The 26,241-nt window shown below is 44.6% G+C and overlaps 1 protein-coding gene across 3 annotated transcripts in view; it reads left to right on the top strand.

The window, feature by feature from the left end:
- LARGE1 (LARGE xylosyl- and glucuronyltransferase 1) overlaps positions 1-26,241 on the top strand; it is a 1,129,206-nt gene that overhangs the window by 532,335 nt on the left and 570,630 nt on the right. For all 3 annotated transcript variants that reach the window (XM_078669611.1, XM_078669686.1, XM_078669758.1), the window contains exon 5: positions 1,865-1,988. In XM_078669611.1, the coding sequence (XP_078525737.1) occupies positions 1,865-1,988 (124 nt within the window). The remainder of the gene's footprint in view (positions 1-1,864; positions 1,989-26,241) is intronic.

Genomic DNA, 26,241 nt, shown 5'->3' with positions numbered 1-26,241 from the left:
CTCCTTCACTCTGTCCTACAGCCCTGCCTGGATGCCCAGTCACCCTGTCCAGGGCTGCAGCTCCTGCCTGCGTTCCTGCCCGGCTGCTGCTTCGCTCTCCAGGAGTCCCTTGACTTAACAAGCAGCTCTCGGTCCGGATGCCCCTCTACTCTGTTCTACAGTCCTGCCCGGTCCCTGCGGCATCGGTGCTCCCTCACTCTGTCCAGGGCTGCCGCTCCTGCCCTGCGCTGCGCTCCTCCCTGGTTGCTGTCCTCGCTCTCCTGGAGTCCCTTGACTCTGTCCAAGGCAGTAGGTCTTTCGTTCCCAGACCTGCAACTCTCTGTCCAGGGGCTCCTTCACTCTGTCCGGGCGTCAGATCCTCCCCTCCAGCCCTCCCCTCTCTAGCCCGTCTCCCTGCCCTGGTCAGTAGCCCCCTCCTTCTTGCCCTGGGGCCCCTTCCGTCTGTCCCAGGCGGCTCCTCCCTCCAGCCCTGCCCTCAGACACCTCCCTCCCTCTCAGCCCCGTCTCTCTGCCCCGTTCAGACACTTTCTGCTTCTTTGCCCTGGGGTCCCCCCTTCACTCATTCCGGAGCAGCTGCTCTCTCCCTCCCCAGCCGTGCCCTCAGACGGCCCCTTCTCCCCCCAAAGTGGGAGGCTCTTCCCAGGCCCCCCTTCTTGTGTTACTCGGGACCCCTCCCTCCAGACCCATCCTCCCCTCCCGCCTTTGACTGCCCTCTCACCTCTTGTCTCTGCCTCACACCCCTGCACCCTCTGCCCACTCACTCTGTGATCACCCTTTTATTTTCTGCCCTACTCTTTTTTGACCACTCTCCCTGTCCCTAACCCTCCTCCCCAATCTTCTTTGGCATTTCATTTCTCTTCTCTTCTCTTCGCCCCTCTTTCTCTTCCTCTTTTTTTCGCTTTGCTTTTTTCTTTCTCTTGTGTTCTCTCCTCTACTCCCTCTCCTCTCTCATTCTTTCTCTTTCCTATACTCCCTCCCCTCCCCCTCTCTCTCCCCACACCTTCCGTGTTTAGCCGCTCCACCATCTTCCAATTTAGACTACTTCCCATCTCTGAACAGAATTATTTTCAACCACTTAACAGCTGTCGGTCTAGATTAGTACTCCAGATGCATTCTGGATGTTGTAGTCAGAGCAGCACGCCTACCCTCACACCGAAGGCGCATTGCAATGCAATAGGTCTCGCATTATTAAAGTTTGAGCTATTGGTGTTGCATTATTTAGCAATGCCAATAGCTCAAACTTTAATAATGCGAGACCGATTGCATTGAAAATGCTTGTTTTGTATTTGAATTTGTTTTGATCCATGAGAATTTTGTGCATTGTATTATCACTTTCTGGGACCATTGTACCTACGTACTGGGATTACATTGCTCTGCTGAAATGTTTTCCCTCTTCTCATTTACAATATTTTACTTTTTGCTTAGTACATATCTTGAATGAATAGATATGACAACCTTTTCTGGATTTTATTCCGAACTTTCTAGTTTTGCATGGTTTATACCCATACATTTCCATAACCTCATTCTTTATATTCATGAGTCTCTCTCCTTCGTACTATACCTGATCCACATCTCCTTTTCTATATAGTCGATGGATTTTAGCCTGTTTGCTATGAAACCTGTAATATGTTTTAGACCCTGTTCATTTTTAGCGTCCCACGGATTAGTGCCCTCCAATCCTCCCTCACATTGGGCTCCACATTTCTTCACTTTTATGCCCAACACATTTTTAACCTCTTCTTGTTACTGCCAATTCCCTGAAGTGTCGCTTTTTATGCCCAGCAGTTGTACCACGTCCTACTGTTTATGCACAGCACTGTCATTTGAATAAATAATTTACATTTCTTGTTCTCTCATTCCCCAGGCGCAACCCTCTCCACTTCCACCTTATTGCAGATGCCATTGCCAAGCAGATATTGGCAACACTTTTCCAGACGTGGATGGTGCCAGCTGTGCGGGTTGATTTCTATGATGCAGATGAGCTTAAGGTATGCAAATCTAATCTGCTGCTGTGTAAGAGGGATTGTGAAGCTGACATGGACATTGCAGGCAGCTCTTCAGTGAACGCGCATGCTGCGGGCGATAAGACTTCTAGATGATAGCCATCGGGTTCCAGGTGTATATCAGGAGGGAAGGGGGGTCATGTCCTTGCGCCAGGAGCCCAATAGAAGAAGGGGAGAGCGGAAGGACGAGGCTGCTCCCCCCCAAAAACTCACACAAATAAGGTGAATGAAGACCATGCAGTGCAGCTCGGGCTTAGCAAAGAAGTTGAGGGACGAGGAGCCCGGCTGTGCCGCTAAGAACTCAACACATTGGGAAACAACCTTTACAACGCAACTTTTACAACACACTACCATTACAATGAAACTTTTACAACGCAACATCCATTACATCGCATGCCATTACTACACAACCATTACAACGCATGACACTACAACGCATACCACTACAACGCATGACATTACAACGCATGAAATTACAACGCAGTCATTACAACGCATACCATTACAACGGTTACCATTACCATCCAACAATTACCCTACTATTGCACCCCCTGGAGTTAGAATAGTAATTTTTACCCTTACACTATCCAACACGTACCCTACTATTGCACCCCCTGGAGTTAGAATAGTAATTTTTATCCCTACACTATCCAACACTTACCCTACTGTTGCACCCCCTGGAGTTAGAATAGTAATTTTTACCCCTATACTATCCAATACTTACCCAACTGTTGCACCCCCTGGAGTTAGAATAGTAATTTTTACCCCTATACTATCCAATACTTACCCAACTGTTGCACCCCCTGGAGTTAGAATAGTAATTTTTACTCCTACACTATCCAATACTTACCATACATGCAATGTAATGTTATGCATTGTAATGGTATGCGTTGTAAAGGTAGTATGCGTTGTAATGGAATGCGTTGTAAAGGTAGCTTTTAAAAATTTGTTGTAATGGCATGCGTTGTAATGGAATGCGTTGTAATGGATGTTGCGTTGTAAAAAATGCGTTGTAAAGGTATGCGTTGTAAAAGTATGCATTGTAACGTCATACAACCAACACATTGAGACCATACAGTAATGCCAGATGTTCAACTCTGAAAATGAGGTCAGAGAACTACCACTAGGGCCTCACCACTAAAGGTTAATGCATTGTAGATTACATAACATCTGCCGGGAATTAACACAGAAGGTGATGGCGAGGAGGCCATCCTATACCACTACCGACTCAAAGCATATGTTGAGGGCAGAGAGACCACCATCTACCAGTGTGGACACAGAATACAAGGGGAGGGCAGAAAGATCTGACTGTATCTCTGTCAGCTTACTATAGTATGTGGGGGCAGAAACAGCATACTTTATCTTAAGCATCTTTGGAGACAAGGTGAGGCCACAAACCCCAAATTGTACCTCTAGAAGCGTTGCATTAAAAGTGTGGGCTGAAGCACCATGTTGTGCATCGACGAGCTGAACACACACGGTGGGAGCAGAGAGACCAGACTGTAACACTAGAAACCTAGCACAGAAGGCATGGGCAGAACCATATCTAAATGTTAAACACATAAGTAGAGAGCAGAGAGACAAGACTGTAAGAAGCAAAAATGTTTCCCATTTGAGAATTCAAACTCGGTTTGGCGGTCAGCTGCTCCTCGCAGGCCACCAGCCCTGTGTTTGCAGCCAATTTCTGGGATATGGAAATAGTGGCATTCCTAATCAAAATGTATTAGCCAGGTCCTTCTGCAAACCCCTTATGACGGGAGATTTTGCAACGCGACCGATATTAGTACATAGGTCGCATCGCAAAATCAAAGACCAGTTGAAAAATGTTGTTGCACCCTTTTGCAACCTGTCTCTTCGTTCGCGCTATATAAAACTTTATAAATAAAGAAATATCTTACCAGTACTGCGCAATGATAGAATCTGTTGCTACGAATATATTGAGACAAGAGTATGTTATCACTTATGTGCCTCACATTATTCTAGTATTATGTGAGACCAAATGATGCCTCATGGCCCTATCCTGAAAGTGAGAATAGAAAGTCTATTTTAATACTTTCTGAGCTTTCCATTTGCTGTAGAACAGTTAAGAATGGCAAAGCGGCACGGCCAAGGGCATGAATTCTGATATCACAGCCTCAGAATGATGGCTAGTAATTGGAACTGCATTATTATAGCGCTTACTAACCCTGAAGCATTGTGCACTCAAGCAAACCATTCCATGCAGTCATTCCAGTTTCTTTATAGTGGAATATATGAATAGGGGTTAGTTGTGGTCATTAGTGGGGGGCATGTGAGGTCATGCACATGGTTGGTGGGATGAATAGATGATTTAGAGGAATTTAGGTATTGTTAGGTTGCATAGGTATGCCTTTCAGAGGAAGGAGAGGACATTGTGATCTTGTAAACGAGTTGTAGTAATACAATAATAGAGAATAAGGCAGTCATGCATGTGTCAGAGTAGGTTGTGCATGGAGTAGATGGAAGGGAAGGGGACAAACATTTGAAAGAGAGGGAATAAAAAGGAGAGCTGAAAATCTGAAGTTTTAATTAAAGGTCTGTTTTGCATGCTGATTTAGAGGATCTACATAATATTTTTGAGACAGCATGCAGTGTGAGAATACAAGAATGTAGAGAGAAACATTATTTACTTGTAAAGATTGAGCGATATTCGGTTCTTTTATGTTTAAATTTCTTTTATTGTATTTCAAAATCAAGTGCAACAGGCCAGTAGGTGCCTTACATTCATCAGATTGCAATCCAGCTGAGAGAGCGCAAATTGATTTAAATGTATGAGTACATCACACTTACCTGTAGTAAGCACAAATCATGAAGAGAAATGCCATGAGTGCTAATAGTATCTGCAAATATATTCCGAATGTATAGCTAATGTAGAGATTTAAGTAGAAGTGGAACTAATACAGAAATGTGTGACATTATAAGACTTTATTAGATGTGATTATTTTTTTGAATCCATGTCGTGAAGCTGTTAACATGTAAGATGGTAGGTGGTTAAAAGCAGAACGTGGTAGGCCTCAGGGCCAGAGCTGGAGGGAAAGGGAAGATGGTTCTTTTCACGACACAGATTATATTAAGGTTTTTGGTCATTGCATTAATGGGCCATGATTTATAGAAATGTTTACTGAATAATAGAATAAGAGTATTAACATGCTTTAATTAAATGAAGAAGTTGAATGCTATAATCATAATGAGAAATATTGTAGGCCTGAAATGTTTTAGCATTGATTTACACGTACATGTCTGGGCTGAGAAATGTTGCAAGCCTTTTTAGAAGTCTATGAGAGTTGGGTTCTTGGCGGCAGATATCTGTCTGCAACAGGAAAGGGGGGATCCAATTATAAATGAATGAATAGAGGTCTGTTCAGTAGACGGCCCAGACATGGAGGAGGGTTCTGGAATGTTTAAGGGGTATCAGCGGGCCGGAGAAGAGTCTGAGAAGCAAGGTCAACTCTAACGTCTGAGGCCCAATACAAAGCATCATGGAAAAAGCCTGAAGTTGCACCACGTGAGAGGCGTTTCGCAAGGGGCGTCTCAAATGTTGTTGACTGTTTTGTATTAGGGACAGCACCCCTGGGTGGAGTTAGAGCAGATACCTGAGGACCCTTTAGAGAGCGGATGGGTAGGCAGAGAGGGGTCATGACTGGAGAACTTTAGGTTTTCACCAAGAGACTTAGAGTGGGTGACTTCCCTTGGGGGTCATTCACTGCTGACACCTTTGTTAGGTTGGGATTTGGTTAAGTAGGGATACCATCTAGAACAGGGTAGGGACGCCTAACCTGTGTGTGTTTTCCTCCAACCTAAATGAAGGAGAGATATGCGTCTATGCTGATAGCTTTATTATTCTTAGAACTTGTGTTAGTGATTTCTGTTGCTCGTCTGAGGGCTTTTCGAGAGCACATGTATGTAATTGGACCTGTGTATCTCGTGAATCTCATTCTGAGATGCCTGTATTTGCAGCTCATTATATCTTTACAATAAACTTTTGAAACCTAGAAGTTGTCCGTGATCTTTGAGAGTAGAGTCCTTTATTGGGTGAACTAACTTGCAGATAGGTGTACTGTTTTCTTCCAAGACAGGCAACAAAGGTTCAGTCGACCAGATCGAGGTTTGGATCAATAGATATAAGGTATCGATCAAAATCTCGCCCTTTCAGTTGGTAGCTATAGAGGATGGTTGCCTTCTTGAGGACGGTGACCTAGGCCAGGTTAGCTTACCCCAAGGCCCCTAGAAATCGATGATCGGAAGAACAGCCCGCAGATGAAGATCCGGATGACGTGAGACAGAAAAAGCAGCAGTATCGGTCGAGAGTGAGTATAAAGGGTTATGCGTGTTAGATTGCGGTGTTTTTGTATTGTACCTATGTTGTAATGTCTGGCGGAGTTGAATGTCTGTAGAGTGACTGTGGAACAGGTTGTGAGCGCGCGCAACCGGTGGAAATCTTAAGTTCAAGAGAGCTTAAGTGGTTCGGGTGTATCGGACACCCAGAGTAATTGTCAACTAGTGTGAAGGGGGTCATGAGGTACCATTGATCACCCGAGAGACCGAGATAGGGGGAACGTAAGAGTGAGTGCGTGAGTAACGGACGCTGGTCGGAAGTTACTGTGTGTGTAAGCAACCTATCAGAGAGACGATAGACATCTCGTCAGTTGTGTTGACATTTACAGATAGACTGTGGACGTACAGTCGAGAGAGAAGTGACCGCTTGGTCGGAAGTAGTCATTTTTCGGTGTATGAATGGGACGCATGCATAACCGGGAGACGAGTTGAGAAAGGAGGGGTGCTGCTGCGAAGCGGAGAAAAGTGACGTCAGGTGGTGTCGCGCAGTGATTGGCTGACCGGCGAAAGACCGCGCTGTGATAGGCCAGCTAGCGAACACGTCAGACAGGGTCGCGACGTGATTGGCCGACAGGAGAAAGACCGCGCTGTGATAGGCCAAGCTAGCAAAGCCGCGACAGGATTGGTGGATTGTCATCAGGAAGTAAACAGAGTAGCGAGGCTGGATTTTGTGCGCATAATTATGAAGTGTTTTAAATGGTTGAAAGCGCTGTTTAAGAAAGAGAAGCGAGGATCGTATGAAGGGGAAGAAGCCCCGCCGGAGGGTACGCCAGCCCGTTATATGGCAGTGAATGTTGGGCTGCATACGATCCTTTGGATATCAGAGTGGAGTAAGATAACTGAAGGAAATGAGGAACTGACGTTCCCGAAGTACGGGACGTTCAGATTAGAGGTGTTGCATCGATTGAAATCAGTCATGACCTCAAAGAGACCCTTGCCTAGACCAACCCAGTTCGAAGCTCTTGATGCATGGATTAGGGCAGCGCATGAAAAGAATATGAACAGACGACAAGAAAGGGTGAAACGCTCGGTAAGGGCAGTGCAGGATGCCAGGTGGGATGCGGATGCTAAAAGATGGAGAGTGCATAACATGGAAGTAAATAAACTGTACCCAGTGTTAGAGGCGCCAGTAAATAAAAGTCCCCTGGAAGAAGATGATGAGAGCGAAACAGAGGACAGCCTGATAAACAGATTACTGACAGACAGGCCACCCCCGTATAATAGAGCAGGGGGAGAGGTCGAGAATACTGAAGGAGCAAAGGGGGGCAATGCAGGAGAGCATAGACCGCTTCCCAGTTCAGAGTGGGATCCTGAGCCAAAGAAAGAGTTGTCCCAGCCTGGTCAGGTGCAACAGGTAGTCGGGAGGTTTGTGGTACAAAGAGCGCCGGAAACGGAAAGCGCCACATCCTACCCATTACCAGATGCACTACAGGTACCTGTTACCATAGGTCCTATAATATCGATATATGACCAAGAGAGAGCAAGAGGGGAAGAACGGAAACGGAAAGACAGAGAAAGAGCAGAGGAGGCAAGGAGGAACGATACCACTAATTCCCCAAGTCAGATGCCGATACCCAGAGAGTGGAGTACACTCCGCTCAGGTAGCCGAGATTATTGCCCTGACACGTGCTTGCTTAGCAGGCAATCAAATTCGAGTCACCATCTACACCGACAGCCAATATGGGTATGGGGTAGTTCATGATTACGGGCAGTTATGGTCTCAAAGAGGGTTCATGACTTCTTCAGGCTCTCCCATTCGCAATGGAGAGTTTGTGCGCCTGTTGTTAGAAGCATTGCAATGCCCAGCAAGTATTGCAGTTGTAAAGTGCATCGCACATACCAGAAATGAGGACTTTGTTTCGAAAGGCAATAGATATGCTGATGAAGTTGCACGGTATTGCGCGGAACAAGGGTACTCTTTTACAGAGGTGGATGTGGGTGGAATAAATGTAAGAACTGAATTAGCCATGATATTGGAAACTGTTGATACTTGGGATGAACTGTCAACCATGCAAGAAAATGCTCCTGATTCTGAAAAAGAAACATGGGAAAAGGCAGGATGTGTAATGGGTGAGACCCATTTTTGGGTCTCAGCAGACGGCAGAGCAGTGTTGCCCAATGAGATGGTGAGTCCAATGGCTAGACTCATACATGGTCCCGTACACTTAGGGAGAGATGCTATGCTGAGAGTGTTTAGACAGACTTGGTACAATCCTAAGTTTAGAATAGCAGCAGAAGCAGTGTGCCAGCGTTGTGTGACCTGCCAGCAGCTGAACGTAGGGAAAAGAACACCAGTTGCACTAAGTCACATAGGAAGGTCTGGAGGTCCATTCAATAGAATGCAGATAGATTTCATTGAAATGCCAAGGTGCAACCGCCTCCGCTATGTCCTGGTGGTTGTTTGTGTGTTCTCCAGATGGGTTGAGGCATACCCTACACGTAGGTGCGACACCCTCACAGTGGCCAAGTTACTGCTTCGAGAACTCATTCCTCGCTTCGGGGTGCCGGCCTTTTTGGAATCAGATAGGGGAACACATTTTAACAGCGAGCTTGTGAAGATGATCTGTGTAGCACTAAATATTGACCAAAAGCTACATTGCAGTTACCGACCAGAAGCCTCAGGAATTGTGGAACAAATCAATGGCACAATCAAGGCCAGAATAGCGAAAGTGTGCTCCTCAACGACCCTGAGTTGGCCTGATGCCCTGCCATTAGTCCTCATGAGCCTTCGTAGTACACCAGACAGAAGAACAGGGTTGTCACCACATGAGGTGTTAATGGGGAGAGCAATGAGGCTGCCATCTATTCCAGCTACTGCACTGTTAAATATCACAGATGATATGATCCTGGACTATTGTAAGGGGCTGTCTGACGCCATGCGTTCTGTGTCCCTTCAGGTGCAGGCTGCAGAGGTTCCAGCGTGCCAGGGCCCTTGCCATGACCTGTATCCTGGGGACTGGGTCCTGGTGAAGAAACATGTGAGAAGAAGCTGCTTGGATATTCGTTGGCGTGGGCCCTTCCAGGTCATCCTGATCACAAACACGGCTGTGAAGGTGGGAGGCCTGCCCAATTGGATCCACGCGTCACATACGAAAAGGGTTCCAGCACCTCTGGAAACAGCTCCTCTCTCGGATGGACGTCCAGCTGAGGACCGAGAAGCCATAGAGGGGGCTAGCCAAGCTGTAGAGGTGCCAGCGGAAGCAGGGAACGAGTCTGACCAAGCTGAGGACGGTCAGTACAACAGTGAAACAGACGACGCTACAGAAGGAGAAAGTAGCTGGGAGTACGAGTCTGACCCTGACAGGTCTGAAAGGGAGCGAGAACAGACCAGAAGGAGAAGGAGTAGAAGGGCACGGGGAGAAGCTAATTGGCCGCAAAGAAGGAGCTCTAGCCTGAGGTCAACTCCAGAAGCAACCCTTCCTCCGATATCAGAAGACTCAGACCTAGAAGAAGGTGCTCAGGGCGCTGAAGCACCGGACCGAAGAAGGTCAAGAAGAGTGCGTGTGCCTAACAGAAGATACTCCACACCTGAGTGGACATATCTGGCGACAAATGTCTGTGAAACCGGAGACAGGGAGGATCCGAGCGGTGGTGGTGTCCAGTTCTGAGCCCATTATCACCGTGGAAATACGACTGTTGGTACCCGGTGTCGAACAAGAAGGATCACTAACATTCATGCTCCCCAGACCTCCCCGCCTCAGCAAGTTAAAACACATGTTTCTTACAGAATTGCAATTCCCCGACTTTGGTACAACGATAACAGCACATGAAGAGCACAATCTTCGTTTGGAAATACTGAACTATGCTATTGAAGCTGCAACCACAAATCTGATAGTAGACTGTTAAAGGACTTTGTAAATAAAGCAAGCAGAAAAAGAAGATTACCTAGCGCCCAGGAAGCAGAGAATTTTAGGGAATTCCCCTTGAGCGGATGGAGAAGGGCTAGGGTTGTCTTTTTGAACTGTTAAAGGACTTTTGCGAAGAAGGTTGTCAGCCTCCAGTTGTGTGGATTCTAAAGACAAAGGATTGAAAAGAGGCTGTAAAGGAACGAGAGGAAAAGAACTTTTTGCAAAGATAAAGAGAGAACTATTTTGTCTGACGAAATGGAGGCCGGCACCCCGAACCGCAGAGCTAAATGTATAATAGGTACACTAATAGTAGGAGTGATAATATTAATAGCTTTAGTGGTAACAATTTCTTATGTAAAGGGACATGAGGAAGAGGTAAAGGTAACTGATGTGAATTCTGCAGAAACGCTTACACCCACTGTTGCTGGTGAGAAAAGGGAAAACACTCAAGAGAAAGCGTTATTGGCTGCAGAAGCCCGCAGGTTACATGTAGACGAGTCCCAAGGAGACTTTAGGTCAAATGCTTATGCTAAACTTTTATATGAATACGTGGATGCCATGGAGGTTAAGGATTGCTACGTCTGCATGCAGTTGCCGGCGTCTGTAGATGAAGGAATTCGCTATCATCACCTCCCTCTGACATATGGCATTACATGTAGCTTATTGCTTAGTATATTTTATGAGAGAGATAGTTTTGAATACTATTTCTCAAATTATGATTCAGTGTTGCCGGAAGTCCCGAATTATAAGCAGATGAATAAATGGGATTACTGGAAGAGTGAAGACAGATTGGCCAAGTTCTTCATTCCTTGGATTACCTTAGATACTTCACATGCCCGTAGAAATAACCTGACATGCAAGGTGTCAGAAGTCGAGAAGAAGTTCATAGGGCAGGTGGATGATCGTTACAGGAGACAAAAGATTTTGAAGAAATCTGGACAAGGGAAAATAGATTGGACCGAGGAAGAGAAGTCACACAAGAGAAAGGGTAGTAGTGGTCCAATAGCTTTAGATAAAGCGCAGAGAGGAAAGTTATGTCTTCACCGAGCCAAAACGTATTATGAAAATGTATACGTGGGAGAAGTTGACTGTGAACATGCTTTTAATTTAGAGTACTACACTAAGGATTTCCTGAAGGGAATGCAAGTGATTCCAAATGTGTATTTTGTATGTGGAAGAAATGCTTACGTGAGACTACCTGACAACTGGTATGGATCATGTTACTTGGCAATTGTCTTCCCCAAAATATATCATGCACAAGACTTAGTGATCATTGAGGGTCAGACCTCATCGAGGGGAAGGAGAGATGTAGGTGATGCCGAAATGGTTGGAGATGTCTTTGGAGCTATGTTCCCTCTTTTGGGAATAATCCTTAATGATGTTAAAATTAGACGACTGGCAACAGTTGTCGACAGGTTGTCTGCCAGCACTGCTCAGTCCTTAATGCTGGTAGAAGGAGAGATGCAATCGATAAGGGCTATGGTTCTTCAAAATCGGCTTGCATTAGATGTCCTATTAGCAAAAGAGGGCGGAGTCTGTAAGGCTTTGAAGGTCCAGGAATGTTGCACTTACATTCCAGACAATTCGAAGCCCCTTGAGAAGGTTATTAAGAACATAACTAATATTCACAAGGAGATCGAAGACTTGAGTAGAGAAAATGTCTGGGAAAAGGTGGGCCACGGAATGAGTACAGTTGGAGGGTGGTTTTCCACCTTAGGCAAAAGCTTTATTTGGTATATCCTAAAGCCTATCATCATAATATTGATCTGTGGGATAATATTGTGGGGATTGGTGAGGATATTCAAATGGTACAGAGCAAGAAGGTCAGAAAGGGCCCAAAGAGAGCAGCTGCAGAGATTGGCTGCCATACAAGATAATCAGTACAGGAGTCTGAGGGCTCTGGAAGCGCAGAGAATGCCAGCAATAACTGCAGTTTAAATGTTAGTGATGACCCCGAGAGGTCATCAAAGGGGGGAACTGAGAGAGCGCAAATTGATTTAAATGTATGAGTACATCACACTTACCTGTAGTAAGCACAAATCATGAAGAGAAATGCCATGAGTGCTAATAGTATCTGCAAATATATTCCGAATGTATAGCTAATGTAGAGATTTAAGTAGAAGTGGAACTAATACAGAAATGTGTGACATTATAAGACTTTATTAGATGTGATTATTTTTTTGAATCCATGTCGTGAAGCTGTTAACATGTAAGATGGTAGGTGGTTAAAAGCAGAACGTGGTAGGCCTCAGGGCCAGAGCTGGAGGGAAAGGGAAGATGGTTCTTTTCACGACACAGATTATATTAAGGTTTTTGGTCATTGCATTAATGGGCCATGATTTATAGAAATGTTTACTGAATAATAGAATAAGAGTATTAACATGCTTTAATTAAATGAAGAAGTTGAATGCTATAATCATAATGAGAAATATTGTAGGCCTGAAATGTTTTAGCATTGATTTACACGTACATGTCTGGGCTGAGAAATGTTGCAAGCCTTTTTAGAAGTCTATGAGAGTTGGGTTCTTGGCGGCAGATATCTGTCTGCAACAGGAAAGGGGGGATCCAATTATAAATGAATGAATAGAGGTCTGTTCAGTAGACGGCCCAGACATGGAGGAGGGTTCTGGAATGTTTAAGGGGTATCAGCGGGCCGGAGAAGAGTCTGAGAAGCAAGGTCAACTCTAACGTCTGAGGCCCAATACAAAGCATCATGGAAAAAGCCTGAAGTTGCACCACGTGAGAGGCGTTTCGCAAGGGGCGTCTCAAATGTTGTTGACTGTTTTGTATTAGGGACAGCACCCCTGGGTGGAGTTAGAGCAGATACCTGAGGACCCTTTAGAGAGCGGATGGGTAGGCAGAGAGGGGTCATGACTGGAGAACTTTAGGTTTTCACCAAGAGACTTAGAGTGGGTGACTTCCCTTGGGGGTCATTCACTGCTGACACCTTTGTTAGGTTGGGATTTGGTTAAGTAGGGATACCATCTAGAACAGGGTAGGGACGCCTAACCTGTGTGTGTTTTCCTCCAACCTAAATGAAGGAGAGATATGCGTCTATGCTGATAGCTTTATTATTCTTAGAACTTGTGTTAGTGATTTCTGTTGCTCGTCTGAGGGCTTTTCGAGAGCACATGTATGTAATTGGACCTGTGTATCTCGTGAATCTCATTCTGAGATGCCTGTATTTGCAGCTCATTATATCTTTACAATAAACTTTTGAAACCTAGAAGTTGTCCGTGATCTTTGAGAGTAGAGTCCTTTATTGGGTGAACTAACTTGCAGATAGGTGTACTGTTTTCTTCCAAGACAGGCAACAAAGGTTCAGTCGACCAGATCGAGGTTTGGATCAATAGATATAAGGTATCGATCAAAATCTCGCCCTTTCACAGCTGTAGAACTGTATATCTGGCGTAAAGATACTACAAATAAGGGAACACAGGGGAAAAAAAACTCCCCCCTGTCCTCGACTATTTGAGTCCAGATATGATGGGCCTCAGGTGTGTGTCGGAGACACAGGGCCCGATTCACAGAGTGAACTTAAGACTCAATCCTAAACTTACTACTATTTTGGTATTCACAGAATGCACTTACTACTTTTGGTATTCACAGAAGTTAGGATTTTGTCTTAAGTTTGTCTTAAGACAAACTTAAGACAGATTTAAGACAAAATCCTAACTTCCGTGAATACCAAAAGTAGTAAGTTCATTCTGTGAATGCCAAAAGTAGTAAGTGCATTCTGTGAATACCAAAGTAGTAGTAAGTTTAGGATTGAGTCTTAAGTTCATTCTGTGAATCGGGCCCACAGTAGTAGCATGGGTAGTTAGGTGTTGGTGGCGGGCGATGGGCAGGATTTTTTGATAGGCTACTGCTACACCAGCGATCCAGCCCGGTCTGTTGATAAACTCAAGAGCTGCAAGTGAAAGATAATGGCTGGACGCATAAGTTAAGAAAAATCAAGAGTGTTGGACTGCACTCAGAGGAAGCAGCCACTTCAAGATAATAGCAATGCGAGAAAGTATATGGGAAATATTATACTCATTGAAAAGGGTTTCTGCGGATGCTGCCGTGGATGTCTTCTGGTGTCCATCCTCAGGTTTGACTCACAGTATTAATTAGGAAGCAGAGTGGGATCCATTTGAAGGCCTCTGGTTTGCATTGCCACAAGGGAGAAGGCGAGGACCACTTCCCAGACAGTGGAAGTGGAATGCCTGCATTCCAGTGGCTGCAGGGCAGGGGATGCAAACACTGATGTGAGTGTGGGGATGGTGAAAGGGCTCCCTCTACAAATTAAATGGAGATCTATAACAGTAATAGGGGTTAAAAGCATTGCACTCAGGTCACTGAAAGGTGGTTTTATGAAAGCCTTTTGCAACGCAGGAGAAGAAATGATTCAAATAGCTACAAGACAGTTTTGATTATTAGATGTAAATGATAAATATGCACTTATTGGCTAAGTGAGCGTCTCCAGGACTGGGCTGAACAATACAATGTCCTGCCAAGAAATCCAGCAGGCTTTTTGGAGGTAGCACTATGGGCCATTCTGTGGTCCAAAGCACAGTAAATGTCAAATATGTAACCATTAAAGGAGAGACACGTATTGCAGTATTTAATTTAGCCTGAAAAATATGTTTCCAATGAACTTAATGTCATTGGGACCATGAGTCTCAGTCAGAGGTTTATTTCATTACAGTCAAAAGACAGTAAAATAAGTATAGTATTGTTAGACAACAGCCATAAATGCATTCTTGAGAGTTCCACTTCATATAAATTGTTTTCAGTCAAAATATCTTTCTTTTTCTGCCTTTCCTTCTCTTTTCCTTCATTTCTTGTTTCTTTTCTTTCTTCTCCTTTTGTCCTTGTCTTTTTCCCTCTTGTCATTTCTAGTTATGCTGACCATCGTTTTCCTCTGTTCTTTCCTTGATTGGTTATTTCTATTTTTCATTACTTCCTTCTGTTCGTAGTTTATTGCTTACTTTCTCACTTTTCCTTTTTTCTTTTCTGCTTTCATTTTCTTTTGCGTTCCTTCTTTCCTTTCTATTTTCTTCCTTTGATTTCTTTTATTGATCCCCTTTGTTCCTCCTTTTCTTTAATTTCATTCTTTCCTTTCTTTAGTCTCACCACTCTTCTTTCCTTTTCACCTTCTGTGAATCTTCCTTTTTTCTTTTTCTTAAGTATTTTCCTCATCTCCTTCTACTTTGTTTCTTTGTTCCTCTTCTTTTTATCATTCCTCTAGTCTTTTTCTTTCTGTCTCTTCTTTGCTCCTTGTTTGGTTTTCTTCATTTATTCTATTCCTCCTTTTCTTTTTTTCTCCTCTGTCCCTTCTTTCCTTTCCTCCTTACCCCCATTGTCTCCTGCTTCTTTTGATCATTCTTTCTTTCCACCTCATTCCTTCCTTCTTTCCTTTCTTTCTCTTCATTCCTCCCCTCATTCTGTGCCCCCTCTTTTCTTCTCTTTCCAAATTTCCTTCATTCATTCCCCCCTCCCTTCCTTTCTTCATTCCTTTCATTCCTTCCTTATTTTTTCGCCTTTCTTTTTCTATGTTTAATTTTATTTCTTCCTCTCCTTTTTTAAAGAGTTTTTAACTTCCTAAAGAAATCTCTCCATTTATTAATGTGCATTTCATCATTGCCTCATTAGTATACCCAGTGGAAAAGGGATGGTTGCAGAGATATGTTTGCATGTTGAATGCTATGAAGTCTGCATGTACCTATGGCAAATTTTCCTAATTAATGGGGAAATTAATACACTTTCTGATATAGGTTTGTGTGTATTTTTTGCATGCTTGAGAGTACTTGGACATTTTCTGCTAGGGCAGAGCCACTGGGATAATGCTACAGGGGTGGACCAAATCAAGTGTCAGTTTGATTAAAATATACAGCAGGAAAAGGCATATTTTGTGGCAATAGTATGTCACTATTTTGTCATTTTTACAAAGATTAACATTGTTGGGTCTGAATGTTTCACCTCATTAGTATCAGATTAACGCCTTAAATGCATCAGAAATTGAAAAATCCTGTGCTGTTGTTTTTTTGCGAGGATAATATTTATGAAAAATACATGTACTATCCGTAGATCTTGCATGAACTATGTGTGCTTCATTTAAATAAAACTATGCAACCTTACGCAGTACTATTGGATACCATTGTTATATACTCTCAAGATGGCTGCCTCGTTGCGTGAAGCAATGTGGCGTGATGCAATGATCGTCATCTTCAACGTATAGAAAAAACATTTATACTTTGCAGATTTTCCCATGCTGCATCACCCCACCTTGTGCCATACAATATGGTAGCCATGTTGCGATATAGCGAAATACATTTTCAAGATGGCTGACCACCACTATTGGCTGCCGGCACAATTTAAAAAGTATCCAGCATTAGCAAAGCAGGCAGTGGCGATCACAAGGGCTGGGGAAGTAGAGAAAGCAGATAGATGGGAATGGAGGGGGCAGAGAGAGAGAGGGTGAAAGAGAGAGAGCACAGCACCAAGCCGCATATTGCTCAAAGTCAGAGGGAGTTGAAACACATAAATAAGGGGTGCAAAATCACAAACAAAAACAGGCATTGTTAATGCATCAGTCTCACCTACGTTATTAATAATAAGCAGTTTTTTTGTAAGTTGTAGCTTAGTGAGCAACTTACTGCAACTATGTTAAAGTGTTGTAACTTGTTTATTAAGAAAGGTGATATATTGTGCTCTCCTAGGAGGCAGCAAGATGTGTGGAAAAACTCAGCCGGTGCACAGGAGGCCTCACACAGTACACTAGAACCCTCAGATTATGCACAGAAAAACTCAGTTCCCAGGCACCCCAGATTGTGCATGTGAACAGTGAAACTGTGCACAGGTTTCTTCAGCCAGTTAACAGGAAACCTCAATGCACAGGAACCATCATGTATATATCTACCCAGTGTACATGAACACCCAAACAAACCACTGGGAGCACTAAGGCTGTGCATGGAGACACCTAGTGCACAAGAACCTTCTGTGTCAAGGGACTAGACAGTCCGTGCACAGCAAGACTCGGACCATACACTCGAACCCTCAGACACTGCATGGGAACCAACCCGTGCATAGAAATCCTCAGACAGTGCATTGTAAAACTCAGACAGTACGCGTGAATACTTAGTGCACAGGGAAACTAATTACACAAGAAACCCTAAGCAGTCATGGAACACTCAGGTAGTGCCAAGAAACACTCAAGAGTACAGGGAAACTCAGCTGAAGGGAACCCTTAAACAATCACAGGAAGACTTAGCGGGTGCACAGGGGTACTCAGGCAGTGCATGGAAACACTGAGTAAGTGCATGGGAAAAGTCAGACCGGTCAGAGAAGCCCTCAGTGCTCAAAAGCATTCAGCGCACAAGAAGCCTCAGGCAGGCTGGAGATCACTGCTATAGTGAGAGGAAACCCTCAATCAGTGCACAGGCACCCCCAGACTGTAAACTGTAAACTTCAGAGCAGAGACACCCCTAGACAGTCATGGCAACCCTCCCCAGAGAATAGGAACACTGAGACATTACATGTGAATAGTGAACGGGGGCATTGGAACACAGACCTGCAGGCAGTGCTCAGAAGCACTTTCTGCACACAAGCACCTAGAACATCAGTCAGTGCCGAGGAGGGCAACCGACACTGCACAAGAATACTCGAGCTACCCTGTGAATACTCAGGAAGTGCACGGAAACTCAGAGTGCACAGGAACCCGCAGACAATCACAACACCCCTTACCCTGTACACTCCTGTACTTATTGTACAGGAACACTCAAAAAGAGCATTTATTGCAGACATTCGTGTACAACTCATAATCCTAATGCACGCGGTTGGAAAGCTAATGAAAGAAATGCACTTTGGCTCCTCATCACTTCTAGCAGGTGCATTGCGATTTGTGAGATATATGGATTTAATACTAGTTACTGTACAGCAGACTGCTGCAGAAACCCATGAGTTTCCATTGTACAGGTGAGAGTAGGATGTGACATTGCTATGAATGCAGTGCCGCGGTGAGCCCGGATCTTTTGGACGCCTATTGACAAACAAATCAGACTATTTCTGCGCAACAGACATCTCAGAACCTCTGTATTTTTAACAGTTTTTTTTCTGTTTATGGGTCTGCTTTTACGATAGTGAAATGGTCTGGCACACGTTAAACCCGTTAAGAACCCTAATAACTGTTCATGTTGAGGGGATAGCATAATACATGATAGGGCGGGATTTTCATTTTAGAGTCTGCTTACCATTCTCCAGAATCCCGTCACAGGTCGACTGGACCTTTTTACCTGTCATAGAATGAATTAGGCAATCTATCCACCAATGAGTCACTCAAATTTCAACGATTCCCATCGTTTCCCCCAAAGAACCACTGACTGAGAACTAAGTTTGAAGATTTATTACATAACCAAAAACAACTGAAGGTATAAACACCTCAGCAAAAGATTCAGAAGATACACAGGCACTAATACAAACATAACTCTACGGAAAAGTCTCAGACGGCTTATGAATAATACAAGAATCAATTCGAGAATCATCAGGCTAATAAGGATTGCTATAACCTGAGTTCTAGTATGCATTGGAAAAGAGTATAATTCAGGTTAATCTGTCCCTACGCTATACTAAGTGACATCCCTACTCAGCAATTAGCCCAACCTAAAAAGGTGTCAGCTGTGGTGACTTCCGAAGAAGTTCACTCACTTTCCTCCGTTCAGTCTAGAGATCTCTCAATCATAGCTAAGCTCTCTGTCAACCAACCGCTCCCTCTCGTCTCTCTGCCCATCTGCCCTGTCTTCACCCTCGGGGTGCTGTCCCTAATACAAAACCCCACAATGCGGACGACACGCCTTCAGGTACGCCCCTCTCAAAGGTGTTGGTTTTCAGAAATTTCCACCATGGCACGTCTCCATCCTTGTCCGTTAAAACGTCCTTGGGTCCCAGACTCTTCCTCGCTTCAAGTTGCTTCCTTAAATTCCTCGGCTACTCCTCCATGTCTGAGTCTAGCATCCTAACACTCTTACACAATGGGCCCTTCTACTTTACTGTCTACCCGGTCCGGCACCTGCAAAGGAATACATGTCAATCGGCTCACACATTCTTTAATGTTGCAATTTACTTTAGCTAAAGGCAGCTTCTTCATAAAATATTTCCACGATTTAATGCTAAGCAAGACATTTTCGATCAGGCCTACACGATTTTCATGAACTGGGCTACTGCATGGTTATGGGCCCAACCTCCTAACATTGACATCTCTTTCGTTCTTTAGACCTCCATCTTTAAAGCAAATACATATCTAATTTAACACCTTTATAACGTATAACAGGTACTCTATGAAATTTAATAAAGCAGAACTAAATACACAATGGTGATCTTGTAAAACACCTCTTATTAGTGAAAGGCTTCACGTCAAACGACATTTCTATGTAAAAGCGGCATTATTGATTTTCAAAACTCTTCACGTTAGCTCTACGTGTAATTCTAATACCAAGTACATTAGTCCTCAGACCCACATTACATTTGAACATGATTAATAAGTCCTCTATATATGCGGGTGTTAACTACTTGTACATATGATACACCCCTACAATTTTTCACTCTTCTTTGACGCTCTCTCAGTTCCCCCCTTTGATGACCTGGGTCATCACCATCATCACACCATCCCTAAGGGTAAGAACCGAGTTAAACAGAGCTTGTCGCCATTTTCCCTCGCTTAAGCATCTCCAATGCTCTCAAGCACCGATATTGACTGTCTTGCAGATTCTCCATTCTTCGCTCTTGTACTCTCATCGATCTTTCCAATCTATTTGACTTATACCACTTGTACACTCTTATCAAACCCCACAACCCAATCACACACGCCACAACTATGATGAGGGGTTTCAGTACAAACCCAAGGAAACTTCACCCCAGATTTGCAAACCAGTTTCCCGCATTTCCAAATCCCTTGCCAACCTTCTCCCACACGTTCTCCTGCGTCAAATCTTCAATCTCATAATGGATCGCAGTAATGTTACTTATATAATTCTTCAGATCCTTGGAATTATCTGGAATATAAGTGCAACATTCCTGTACCTTCAAAAGTTTACAGACTCCGCCCTCTTTTGCTAGAAGGACGTCTAAAGCAAGATGGTTCTGTAAAACCATTGTCCTTATCGACAACATCTCACCCTCAACCAACATTAATGACTTAGCTGTACTCATTGATAGTTCATCCACCACAGTTGCCAATCGTCGTATCTTCACGTCATTCAAAATCACTCCCAGCATGGGGATCACTGCTCCAAACACATCTCCAACTATCGCACCAGCACTTTCACCTCGCTTTACCCTCGTCTGGCGTCCTCCCTCCAAGAGAGCAAAATCTTCAGTATGGTAAATCTTGGGGAAAATGTTCGCTAGATAACACGTTCCATACCACTTTTCCGGCAATCTTACATATGCATTCCTTCCGCAGACAAAGTAAACAGTTGGAATCACCTGCACCACACTCTTCAAGAAATCCTTCATGTAATACTCCAGTGTGAAGGTGTGTTCACATGTAGTATGACCCACATACACATTGTCATAATACGTCTGTGGTCTGTAAATACACAACTTTCCTTTCTGCACTTTATCTAGAGCTATCGGACCATAACTCCCTCTTGACTTGTGCTGCTTCTCTTCATCCGTCCAATTAACTTTACCTTGTCCTGACTCTTGCAACTGTTTTTGCCTTTTGTACCTGTCCTCAACTTGTTCTATGAACTTCTTCTCTGACTCTGATAACAAACATGTCAAATTGTGTCGGTGTGCATATGAGGTGTCTAACTCTTGTGTCGGAATGAAAAAATACCCAAGTCTATCCTCTGACTTATAATAGTCAAACTTATTCAGGTGTTTATAAGCAGGGACTTCTGGTAGCACAGCATCATAATTCGAAAAGAAATACTCAAAATGGTTTCGCCCATAAAATATGCTAAGCAGCAGACTACATGAGATACCATACGTCAATGGAAGGTGATGGTATCTAATACCCTCATCTACTGAAGCCGGCAATTGCATACACACATAGCAGTCTTTCGCATCCATCGCATCAATGTATTCATACAACAACTTTGCATACGCATTCTGACCAAAATTTCCTTTAGACAAATCCGCATGTAACCTACGACTCTCCTCCTCCAGCAAATCCTTCTCTGCTCCTACCTTAACTTCTTTCTTGCTAGAGGTGGTAGGTGTCCGTGTTCCCTCAATCTTTACTGCCTGCTCATGTGGTACTAAATAGGAAACTATAACTACTAAGAATATAAAGAATATCACTCCTCCTAAAAGTGTACCTATAATGCATTTAGCCCTATGAGTCGGGTTTCCAGCCTCCATGGTCTCGGACAGTATAGTTTGTTCTCTGCGACAACCCAAAGTCTCTTTCTTTGTTATTTGAGTCTCTCGAACCACACCTCTGAAAGCTGAAACCCCTTATTTAGCCCTTCGCTGCATCAGCAATGGACAACCCTAACCCTTCTCCGTCCTCTGTGGAAAGTCCCTAAATTTCTTCTTCTTCCACTCGGCTCTAGGTTAGTTCAACAACTATGTACAAAAGTCTTTTATTAATCAATGATAATATTTGCTCCAACTGCCATTAGCACATAATCCAGAAGTTCCATGCGAAGCACAACCAGTTCGTAAGATGGTATCTCTGGACCAAATGTGGGAAAAATCAGTCTGTCCAGCATCAAATCACGTATCTTGCTTAGGTAAGGGGGGTTTGGAATGGTGAGTGTTAGTACGCCTTCGATCTCAAGACCTGGTACCAACAGCACCACTTCCAACTTAACATTTGGGGTCGTACTGGTCACTGACACGGCCCTCACCCTCCCTGATCTCAGTACACCGGGCATTTGTCACAGGGTAGGTTCACTCAGGAGTGGCGTATCTTCGACAAGGTACTCTCACCCTCCTCGACCTCCTCGGACCTCTTTGCTCTTGTTCTTGTTCTTCCTTGTCCTGGTCGGATTCTTCAGATACAGGTGCAAGATCTCTTTCAGAAGCCAATCTTACGTTCAATCGCTTCCGCCTCTCAGGCCAATGAGCCTCTGCACGTCTCACTCTTCTGCTTCTCGATTGCACACCCTGCTCATCACTACTTCCAGCTTGTACTGCGCTCAAATCACCTTCACAGTCACTTTCCCATTCGGAAGCAGACTCAGTGTCACTGTTGTCGTGATTTCCTTCAGCTTGATCAGGTGAGTTACCAGCCTCTTCAGACACCCCTACAGCTTGACTTGCCCCCTCCTGTGGATCTTCTTCCACCCCTGTGTCTTCGACTGCGAGAGGACCTGTTTCTTCTAGGGGTGCTGGAACCCGTCGGGTGTGAGAAGCATGGACCCAGTTTGGCAATCCTCCACACTTCACAGCAGTGCTCGTCACCAAGATAACTTGAAACGGTCCTCTCCAGCGCACATCCAGGCAGCTTTTTCTCACGTGCTTCCGCACCAAGACCCAGTCACCCGGACACAGGTTGTGACAAAGGTCTCTAGAAGCCGGAATTTCCGCAGCCTGCACCTGAAGGGACACAGAATGGACGACATCAGAAAGTCCTTTGCAATAATCGAGAATCAGATCATCTGTGATATTTAGCAAGGCTGTTGTAGGGATAGATATTACAAAGAACAGTGGTCCCTATATGAAAGTGATATACACTGAAAAAAATGATCATATACTTGATAAGTAGTATGTCTTCTGTCCGTCCGGACAGGATTTATTTTACAATAAGTGCAGGAATAAAGTGTTTCTTAGAAAGAATGTCAAGCGGGCACAGCCGTGACCCTCAACATACAAGACAAAACAACAAAGAAGCAGTGTAAACAAGGCAAAGATAATTTACCGGGATCATGACTCGGATGCTACAATGGCGAAGGAGCACAATGGCTACTGCATAAGTGCAATGGCACAGCTGCGGGTGTGGCAATCCCACACCCGCAGCTGTGCCGGTAAATTAATATACCGAAGGAACCACTCGACCTATCAGATAACCCGATCTAGCAGTCTCGGAAATGAGCTTCCCACGGCTAGCCAGATCATGTTACGAATAAATGTAATGAAAAGGCTTTAAATATTGCTCTTGTTCAAGACAACAATAATGTCAACCCTTGTCCTGATGATGATGCCTTCATCTTTATAGGCATCGAAACGTCGTCGCCTTTTAAACCCCATATGCGAACTATTTATGTAAAAATGACAATTGCAATGGAGTGTTTTTTCTACATTTTATGTCTGCCTTACTGAAGTACAAGTACGCAGACTTATTTCTTTGCCTTGTTTACACTGCTTCTTTGTTGTTTTGTCTTGTATGTTGAGGGTCACGGCTGTGCCCGCTTGACATTCTTTCTAAGAAACACTTTATTCCTGCACTTATTGTAAAATAAATCCTGTCCGGACGGACAGAAGACATATTACTTATCAAGTATATGATCATTTTTTTCAGTGTATATCACTTTCATATAGGGACCACTGTTCTTTGTAATATGTAATGCCCAAGGTCCCTATACTATACCTTAAGGGTTCCCTTGTTCTGTTGAAACGTAGGGATAGATGGCAGCCTCATAGCCCTCACCATCAACACTTCGTGAGGTGAGAGTCCTGTCCTCCTGTCTGGTGTACTACGCATGCTCATTAGCACCAAAGGTAAAGCGTCTGGCCATTTCAGGGACGTGGATGAGCATACTTTCGCCATTCGGGCCTTGAGAGTTCCATTTATTTGCTCCACTATGCCAGAAGCCTCTGGTCGGTAGCTACAATGCAGTCTCTGATCAATGTTCAGTGCAGCGCAAAGCATTTTCACAATTTTCACAATTTCGCTATTGAAATGCTTCCCTCTGTCCGATTCCAAAGAGGTCGGATCCCCAAAACGTGGCACTAGCTCCCTCAACAATAACTTTGCTACTGTGAGGGTATCGCACCTACGAGTTGTGTATGCCTCAACACACCTGGAAAACACACACACGATCACCAAGACATACCGGAGGCGATTACACCTCGGCATCTCGATGAAATCCAGTTGCATCCTATAGAAAGATCCGCCGGACCTCCCAATGTGACTCATTGTGACTGGTGTTCTTTTTCCAACAAGGGGTGGTGATGGACAGAGTCTCTGAATTAAGCAGAATACTCTCACCCAGTCAAGAGATCAGGGCTAGATCCAACACCGTTTTTTAGCTCATTGCACCATCCCAGTTTCAGAACCTGGCTGTATGCAAATTAGTCTGTCCCTGGCCCAGTGCATCATGGGAACAGGGCAGACCAGACTACAAAAGCCAATTCTTACACTGGGAAGGAAACAAGCTTCCGGGGACCGGTTTCTGGCATTACAGCCGTCTTCGGCCCGGCTTGCTTGAATCCTGATGGTGGTGATGTAGTGTGGCTCACTGGTTAGAGGCGGCAGACCCGAGAGCAGAGGACGGCCCGGGACCAGGGTTCGATTCCCGGCGCGGCAGGTTTCTGGACCAGGGTCAGCGGACTCGATAATTCTCTCGCCTCGGTGCCCACTCTGATCAGTGTTCACACTCGGCAACTCTGGGCATTAGCTTGCCTCATCTTCACTAACGGCCCCACCAGACCGCCGGGGATGCCTGGTCTCACCCTGGAGATACCCATTAAGGGACCATCTCTCAGGGAAGCCAGGAAGGGTTTCGCAGCGGTCGAAGCGCCTTGGGACCCTACGGGTAAGTAGTGCGCTATATAAATGCCTATACATTTACATACAATGAGCAAGGGACTCACATCTGAGTATACCCTTCCACGCTTAGGGTGGACAAAAATATTTACAACAAGGGGTGGTGATGGACAGAGTCTCTGAATTAAGCAGAATACTCTCACCCAGTCAAGAGATCAGGGCTAGATCCAACACCGTTTTTTAGCTCATTGCACCATCCCAGTTTCAGAACCTGGCTGTATGCAAATTAGTCTGTCCCTGGCCCAGTGCATCATGGGAACAGGGCAGACCAGACTACAAAAGCCAATTCTTACACTGGGAAGGAAACAAGCTTCCGGGGACCGGTTTCTGGCATTACAGCCGTCTTCGGCCCGGCTTGCTTGAATCCTGATGGTGCAATGAGCAAGGGACTCACATCTGAGTATACCCTTCCACGCTTAGGGTGGACAAAAATATTTACAACAAGGGGTGGTGATGGACAGAGTCTCTGAATTAAGCAGAATACTCTCACCCAGTCAAGAGATCAGGGCTAGATCCAACACCGTTTTTTAGCTCATTGCACCATCCCAGTTTCAGAACCTGGCTGTATGCAAATTAGTCTGTCCCTGGCCCAGTGCATCATGGGAACAGGGCAGACCAGACTACAAAAAACAATTCTTACACTGGGAAGGAAACAAGCTTCCGGGGACCGGTTTCTGGCATTACAGCCGTCTTCGGCCCGGCTTGCTTGAATCCTGATGGTGCAATGAGCAAGGGACTCACATCTGAGTATACCCTTCCACGCTTAGGGTGGACAAAAATATTTACAACAAGGGGTGGTGATGGACAGAGTCTCTGAATTAAGCAGAATACTCTCACCCAGTCGAGATCAGGGCTAGATCCAACACCGTTTTTTAGCTCATTGCACCATCCCAGTTTCAGAACCTGGCTGTATGCAAATTAGTCTGTCCCTGGCCCAGTGCATCATGGGAACAGGGCAGACCAGACTACAAAAGCCAATTCTTACACTGGGAAGGAAACAAGCTTCCGGGGACCGGATTCTGGCATTACAGCCGTCTTTGGCCCGGCTTGCTTGAATCCTGATGGTGCAATGAGCAAGGGACTCACATCTGAGTATACCCTTCCACGCTTAGGGTGGACAAAAATATTTACAACAAGGGGTGGTGATGGACAGAGTCTCTGAATTAAGCAGAATACTCTCACCCAATCAAGAGATCAGGGCTAGATCCAACACCGTTTTTTTAGCTCATTGCACCATCCCAGTTTCAGAACCTGGCTGTATGCAAATTAGTCTGTCCCTGGCCCAATGCATCATGGGAACAGGGCAGACCAGACTACAAAAGCCAATTCTTACACTGGG

This window comes from Lissotriton helveticus, chromosome 1_1, assembly GCF_964261635.1.
Source record: "Lissotriton helveticus chromosome 1_1, aLisHel1.1, whole genome shotgun sequence".
NCBI classification, from domain to species: domain Eukaryota; kingdom Metazoa; phylum Chordata; class Amphibia; order Caudata; family Salamandridae; genus Lissotriton; species Lissotriton helveticus.
This window is presented reverse-complemented; position numbering and strand designations above follow the sequence as displayed.